At 49.5% G+C, this 7,580-nt stretch overlaps 1 protein-coding gene across 1 annotated transcript in view; it reads right to left on the minus strand.

Moving 5' to 3' along the window:
- Tmem181 (transmembrane protein 181) overlaps positions 1–6,203 on the minus strand; it is a 70,880-nt gene extending 64,677 nt beyond the window's left edge. The window contains exon 1 of the mRNA XM_005390520.1: positions 5,860–6,203. Within this exon, the coding sequence (XP_005390577.1) occupies positions 5,860–5,990 (131 nt within the window). The 5' untranslated portion in view covers positions 5,991–6,203. The remainder of the gene's footprint in view (positions 1–5,859) is intronic.
- Positions 6,204–7,580: the final 1,377 nt, after the last annotated feature.

Below are 7,580 nucleotides of genomic sequence, written 5' to 3' on the forward strand. Positions count from 1 at the left end.
GCCAGGCAGGCGCTTTTGCTGCTGAGCTAAATCCCCAGCCTTTCTGTTTCTGATTTTTGTTATGGTCAATTCCTGCTGTGTTCTTCTGACTGTTGTCACTCCAATGTGACCCTGCCCACAGCCTGGGGTTAGGGAGTGTTCAGAAAGGGAAAGTGCCCCATCTCCCTCGCTGGCCCTGGTGTGCAGTTTAATCAGGGAAGAAGGAAAAGAAAATCTCAGTCTCAGAGAACTTCACTTGTGCTGGGAAGATTTTTCTTTACCCCATTAGGTGGCTTCAATCCTAACCTGCACGGAAGAAGAAAAGACCATGGGAGCCAATATTAAGAGACTGGGTTTAACCTAATCCTAGGACCACAAGGTAGTGGAGCAGCCAGATCTGCAGATGTTGAAGACGGCATGCTTGCTCTCAAATGCGGCTGGGCTGAGAGAATTTTGTTGAGACAAAAAGTGGTAAGCAGATGGGAAAAAGTCAGAGCTAGAGGAAGGCTGAGACTTAAGAATGGGAGAGGAGGGGACAAGTGATAGAGGACAACCCTACAGCATGGGCAGGGAGCTCCCTGTGGGGGTAAGGGGTAGCTGTAAGACATGGGCATGAGGGGCCGGGGATGTAGCTCAGCGGCACAGCGCCTGCCTGGCAAGCACAAGGTCCTGAGTTCAATTCCCAGTACCAAAAAAAAAGAAAAAGAAATTAAGGAAATGATCTTTCTATCTTTGCAATGGTGGGAATAGAAAATCAGTCTTGTCAGAGATACTTAACGTCTCCTCTCATCAAAGAAGAAACAAAAGACAGTTATTAATCATTTGCTATGGTAAAGTAACTTGAATCCTCTGAAATGCTTACACAAAATTGGCACAGACAAGTCAGGCAGAGTGGAGAGACTTGGGGCTGCCTTAAATAGAAACACTGTTCGCTGACCTTAAACTTGACTGTCACCTGACCAGATGTATTAATCCAAAGAAGGAGGCTGGCCAGCCTGGAAATGTGCAAAGGGCAGAACAGCCAAGGTCACTGTTGACAGTGGCCACCAAGCTTGAGTCAGGAGCCAAGGCTTGTGTCCGCCAATACTCCGCCCTGCTGGTGAGTCGTCTAGGGAGGTGGGCGCAGGCTCCCTTCAGCCTGCCACCCCACTCTCCCTTAGGCCTTCCCCATCCTGGCCAAAGTCCAGTCCAGGTCAACTGAAGAAGAATCCATGAGGACAGAGCCCAGGTCGCTGTCCACGACCGCCTCCCAGGTGCTTCTGATGTGTAGCAGCCACACCAGGCCTTGATTAACAAATCCCCTGCCCACCATTCAGTCTTCACGTGGATCTACATCAGCCCATAGAGGAGCCAGAACTCTGGACATTCCTCCAGAGCCTGGTCACTGAGAAGCCTCTGCTGAAACAGCTTCTCCTTTCTGTGTGCTGCTGCTAGCAAGATGGAGAGCCAGCCCCAGGCCCAGCGAGCTTCCCAAAGGGAAGAAATGTTGCTTCTACAAACCTCGTGGGTGGATTTGTGCCCGGGCATAAGAAAACTCAACAATTAGAGTTTTCTCTGGCCAAGAAAACTCAAGCCCCACTTCATTACTCCCATGTTTTTCAGAAGAAGATAAGAGAATACGCACATTAGTAGAATGGTGAGGCGCAGATTTCTGAGGACAGAGCTCTGAAGGAACATGGCCATCACCTCTAGTGTCCTTTAACCCTTTACTGTTTAAGCCAGGGGCTGGCTGGCTGCCTGCTCCGCACACATTCCACCTCTAGCTCCTGGGGTGCTCTGCTGTGCCTCAGTCTACTTCCATCCTCTTGCCAGTATGTGCCCAAGAGAAGGCAAGCGGCCACATTTCCATCACAAAGCATGAGTTGGTTTTAAACTTTCTACTGGAGTGCAGTACACAAACACAGAAGTACACACACATCCTGCATCCAGCTGGTTACATGTTCACCAGCTACATACAGCTGTATGACCAGCACCCAGCCCCAGAAGCAGAACCTTACCAGCACCTTCTGCCGTTCCCAGTCCTGTCCCTCCAGGGTAATCATGTCCTGACCTGTAACAGTGTGGAGTCATTCTGCCTGCTTCATTATTTTTATAGGAAGAGAATCTAACTGTACATACTCTTTGGCTTCTTTTGCTCAACATTTTGTATGAATCTTTTGGGTTTTTCCCCCTCTTTTTCTCCCTCCCCATTTTGTTTTATTGAGACAGGGTCTTGATATACAGTGCACAGCCTTGAACTCGTTTATGTAACGCAGGCTGGCTTCAAACTCACAGCAATCCTCCTGCCTCAGCCTCCCAAGTGCTTGGATTACAGGCATGCACCACCACACCCAGCTGTGAGATTCTTCTTGATTGCTATGTGTAGCTGTGAGTTTTTTACTTTATTGCTATAATAGTCAATTGTGGAATAAGCCAAATATATCCATTCTATTGCTGATGAGTATTTGGCTAGTTTCCAGCTTAGGAGTATTACAGTTTATAAGGTTATAAACATTTTCGTGCATGTCTTTTGATGGACATCTGTATGCATTTCTGTAAGGTACTCAGCTGAGAGGAAATGCTGAACCAAAGGGAATGTGTTTGTTCGACTTTAGTAAATACTGCCAAACAGCTTCCTACAGGAATTATACAAATTTACATCCCCTCTGCAGCATAAGAAAGTTCCCTGTCCTTTTCAACACACCACTCTTCTTCATTGTTACCATTCTAGGGGAGTGTAGTGGAGATTCAGGAATTTTGTTGTAGACTTCAGGTTATTTTCCTTTAGAGAAAGTCATAAAAAACCCAACCCATTCTCACCCTAAATGTGAATGAGAAGCAAGAATCTAATGGTTGTTGTTGTAGACAATCGCTATCAAATTAAAAACTGAAAGAACTTGGTTACATCATTATACTGCTGGATTGACAACTTAATCCATTACAGTGGTGCCTTGCTTCACGAACTTAATTATTTCCACCATTCTGGTCGCAAACCAAATTAGATGCGGATCGAATCTAATTTCCCCATAAGGTCAACATTGAACCTAACGACTGCATTTGATTCGGTTCTTGTTCAAGTTGGATTGCGTTGAGAATCACGAAAAGGATTAAGTTCATGAACTGAGACACCACTGAACTTGACTGTCCAGACTGGTTTGCTTTGGTTTTTTATTATCTGGAGCTGAAAGCATCTTTAGCGTTATCGTCACAGAGCACTTGAGGCTCACAGCATACCTGTGAAGGGCAGCGGTACAGGTTTCATTTGTCTGGTGTGGAAATTGACCATGTGGTGAAATTCAGTGGCTCCTCCCAAAGCCAAGGAGTTCATGAAGGATTGAGCTGAGATAGAGACCCCAGGATTTCAGCTCCGAGCCTACTCCTTTCCCACCTTCACTTTCCTGGCAGGGAGCACAGCTGTCCTGTCTCATTTTGTGGAAATGACCCTGCAGCTGAAAAGCTGCAGCTATGGCAGATTACATAACCGACATGCACAAAGCTCTGCCAGCTGTGTGCATATCGGTTATTAGCAGCTGTGTTCATTACTTCATCCTGTTATGAGGAAACTGTCAACCACGTGAGGTGAGTCCCTGGTCCTCCAGGGATGAGGAAACCAAGGTGGTGAGAAGAGCAGGAGCTAACACTATAGTAGCAGGGTTGCCTCGCACAGGAACTGTCATGATCAGTTGGCTGGCCCAGAGGCCCCAGAGCACTTCCCAGAGTGTGTAAGGAACAACCCACTGAGAGGAAGGACCAATGAAGCACTGGGGGGTGTGGTTCTGTGACCTAAAACACTTCCTCACCCTCGAAGTCTCTGTGATTCAGCCAAACTGCTTTGTCCGTAAAGTAAAATATTAGAAAGCACCTGCAGTCCACTTGTTCTCAAGAAAAGGGGCAGAATCTGCCCTTTCCAACAAGGGTGGATTAATCTTCAGGATCTAACTGAAATGAGATTGCTCCAGACCAAAGATTCTCAGGCTTGCTGTAGGACAGGCAGCCAAAATGCTCGGGTCACTTAGCCAACTTAAAAACCTCTAGCGACTTCCCATGGCAATTCTCATGAAACCTGCATTCGCTGGTCTGGCCTTCCGAGCCCTACTGACCTGGTCCTGCCTATCTAGCTGCCTGACTATTACACTCCAGACTTCCTCATCTTTTGTCTGTTATTTGAACAGACCAATATTTTGGTGGCCTCAGAGACTCTGCACTTGTTCCTTTCCGGGAACTTTCCTCCCCAGCTCGTTGTCTAGTGAGCTCCTCATTCTTCAGTTCACAGACAAATGTCACCCTAAGAGCCTTTCCTGATCACCTGTTGTGAAGCAGCACCTGCCACCATCATGTCTCCCAGTTTATCTTGCCAGTACTCATCAGAACATGCAATCGCTTGTCCATGGGGGCAATCTGCAGCCCCCATGACAGAAGGGACCCTTTGTGAATTGCTCACACTTGTAGCCCATCCCCCATACCTAGGGCAACAACAGAAACACAGAAGATATTCTATAGTTAGTTTAGCAGAGTGAGAAATAAATAAAAGGATGATCCAGTCACAGATTAACCAGAGGTGTGGCTTTTTCTCTGCTACCTACACTGACACCACTTCCCTATTCACTAGCTTTTTTGCCAAAGAAATGTTATAGAGGGAGGTATAAGGAAACTAGTAGGAAATATTGTAAGTAATCTTATTTCAAAAATATAGTCTGAAACTATCCGTGGGCTCATTTACTTGTCAGGTCTCTCAGGAGGCTGCATGAGAGATTGTGGGGCTCACCCACAGGATGTGATATGGGCTTTACTTTTTTTTTTTTAAATGAGCTTTTTCACTCAGTAATCATGACCATGGCTGTGATGCACTGCTGATTAATCCCCTAGGAAGTCATTATGCTTTTGAAAAGAGTTAATGATAAATGTGATACATTTTCTTCTGAGTGCAAGTGTATAGTTATCAGCACCCGATGGGTGACACAAAAATGGGTGACAGCCAGCACTTGCCTGCCCCTCTCTCCTTTAAACGGGGTCTTGCTAAATTGCTAAATTACCTAGGCTGGGCTTGCATTTGAGATTCTCCTGCCTAGGCCTCCCAGAATCCTGGGATCACAGGCCACTGCTGACTGCGGTGTAAGGAGGTTGATACTCGAGTCCCCCACTTTGAGAAACCTAGTTCAAGCTTCTCATTTCACAGATGAGGGAGCTTCAGGCCCTGGGCAAGGTATCACTCAGGTCACAGGGCTAGTTGGTAAAAAGCAATCTAGGCTCCTTGCCTCTGCAGTCCTGACAGAGCCCATTCCTTACACGCGGATGCACTGGGGCACTGAGCAGCCATCGGCAGTGGCCACACTGCCCCGCCAGAACAGGACAGTGCGAAGAGGCAGGGGCGAGTGCCTGCCAGCTGCAGGCCTTGAAGCTCTCGCCTGCCTGACCACAGGTCAGGGATCTAAAGGCCACAGATCCAAGCCCAAACCCACAGCTCGTCCGGCGTCCCTATGGTCTCCCCGCGGCCTCCCCGCGCGTCTTCACCGCGGTGCCACTCTCTCGCGAAGCCACGTGCCCGTGCCCCCGCCCCCGGCAGCGCCCAGACTGGAGGTTCCCACCAGAGCCCGGGGCCTGGGCCTCCCAGAACCGAGGCTCGGCGCCCTCGCTCCCGGGCGCTAGCGGTGGGGGTGGGAAAGTGTCTCCCCAGAGCCAGGATGGGCAGGGCCCGAGCAGCCGCGGCGTGGGCGGGAGGGAGAACCGCGGAGGACGCGGGGGAGAGGGAGGAGCCAGGCGGGGCCCGAGCCCGCAGATCCCCTTCTCCCGGGGCGATCCTATCTGCTCGGGTCTCCGGGCGCGGAAACGGCCCTCGACCCCTGAAAGCGCGCGCCGCAGCGGAGGCCGCGGCCCGGCGGGGCGCGGCGGGGTCGCGCCCACCTGTAGTAGCGGTCATCTCTGCTCGGCGCGAGGTCCTCCCTCAGCTCGCGGTACGCCTCCTGCAGCCGGCGGCACAGGCGCTTGAGCTCGCTGCAGAGCGGGGGCTCGAAGGCAGGGTACTCGGCGTCCATGCCCGCCGCGCCCCGCACGCCGCCAAGCCGCTTGCCGTGTCGCCTTCCTCGCCCCCACTCGGCTCCCAGCTCCGGGGACCCGGGCCGCCAGCGCGCTGGGCGGGACCCGGAGAGGGAGGAGCGGGGGCGGAGGGATGGGCGCGGCGCGCGCTCGTGGGGGTGGGGCAGGCCGGGGTCGCGGACCAGCCCACCGGGGGCTGAGCGAAGGCAGGACCCAAGATCCTCTGCACCCCGGGACAAAAATATTAAGCCCCGCCCTCGGTGGGGGAGGCATTGGGAAGGAAAGAACCTGGTGTCCCTCAAGAGAGGGAAAAAGGCTCGGAAAGCCTTTTCTGGCCGGGAAGGTCAAAGGCTGGAGTCTGGCGTCACATTCAGAACCTCGGACAGCTCCCCGGGGGTGACCTTGCTTCTTGGGTCCACCCGGCCCAATAAGAACATATTTTAAACTAAGCCAGTTACACATATGTCGTGATAAATATTTTTAAACTGTAATGAGTGAGCCGGGCTTTGTGGCAGACCTGTAATCCCTTGGAGAGGGAGGCTGAGGCAGGAGGATCACCTAAATTGAAGGCTAGCCTGGGCTACATAGTGAGTTCAAGGCTAGCCTGAGCTACTTAGCCACACCCTGTCTCAAAAACAACAAAATAAATAAAAATAAATTAAAAAACAATGAAATGTGTCCAAGGAAAATGTCTCTTCCTATATGTACTAAAGCCATCAAAAAATGTCTGGGCAAAGGACTCTCTCAACACAAGTGTGCAAAATAAAATCTTACATGTCCTCCACGGGGATGATTCATCCAGGGTGGTTCCATCTCCTGTAAAATTCCCAGTGAGTGGAGAAGCAGTTTGTTCTAAATGCTGCATTTCTACCTGAATGTAGGACAGATTTCCATGCAAGACTGACGCATTGGTGGTACCTTGGACAAATACAAATCTGGGGGACCCAACCTACACAACAGATGCTAAGCTTTAGAATATGGATCCCAGGAATCTAGTTTTCCATATTCCCCAGGTGAGTCCAGCCGTCACTCCAATTATATATTCCCGTGTTGCTTACTCCTTGTGACTGTCCTGTCTCCACCCACGCTTCCCTGCTTTTTACTTCCATCAGAACCTTTTCCTCCTTTGTACATTTTGGAATAACTTTGTTGGCTCTAAATTCTGCCAGACTCTGCAAGTCTGCCCACATCTTATAATCATCCTATACTGTGCAATTAGTTGTGCCTTAATGCATTAATGTGAACATGTATTATTTACTGATTTCAAAATGATGAAAAATGCAGCTCAGCATTGGGAATACTCAAAATACAGTGTAGAAAGTGCTCTAAGAAGAGCTCCGTCAGGAAATGCACACTGCAGATTTGTGTTCCACAATGAGACAGAGACTTTGAGTCCAGCACAGGCAAATATCTTGAGGTGATGAATGTAGGAAAATGTCATTTACCTTTACTTTTCCTTGACAGTTGGGCTAGGAATAAAACCCTTCTATGGAAATGATTTTCCCTCTAAGTTTTCAAGGCACTGCTACATTGTCTCTTAGATTCTATGCTGCTGTTAGGAAGTCTGAAGTCATTATAAATTCTAACTC

Source organism: Chinchilla lanigera, unplaced genomic scaffold, assembly GCF_000276665.1.
Source record: "Chinchilla lanigera isolate Chin_1 unplaced genomic scaffold, ChiLan1.0 scaffold00038, whole genome shotgun sequence".
NCBI lineage: Eukaryota > Metazoa > Chordata > Mammalia > Rodentia > Chinchillidae > Chinchilla > Chinchilla lanigera.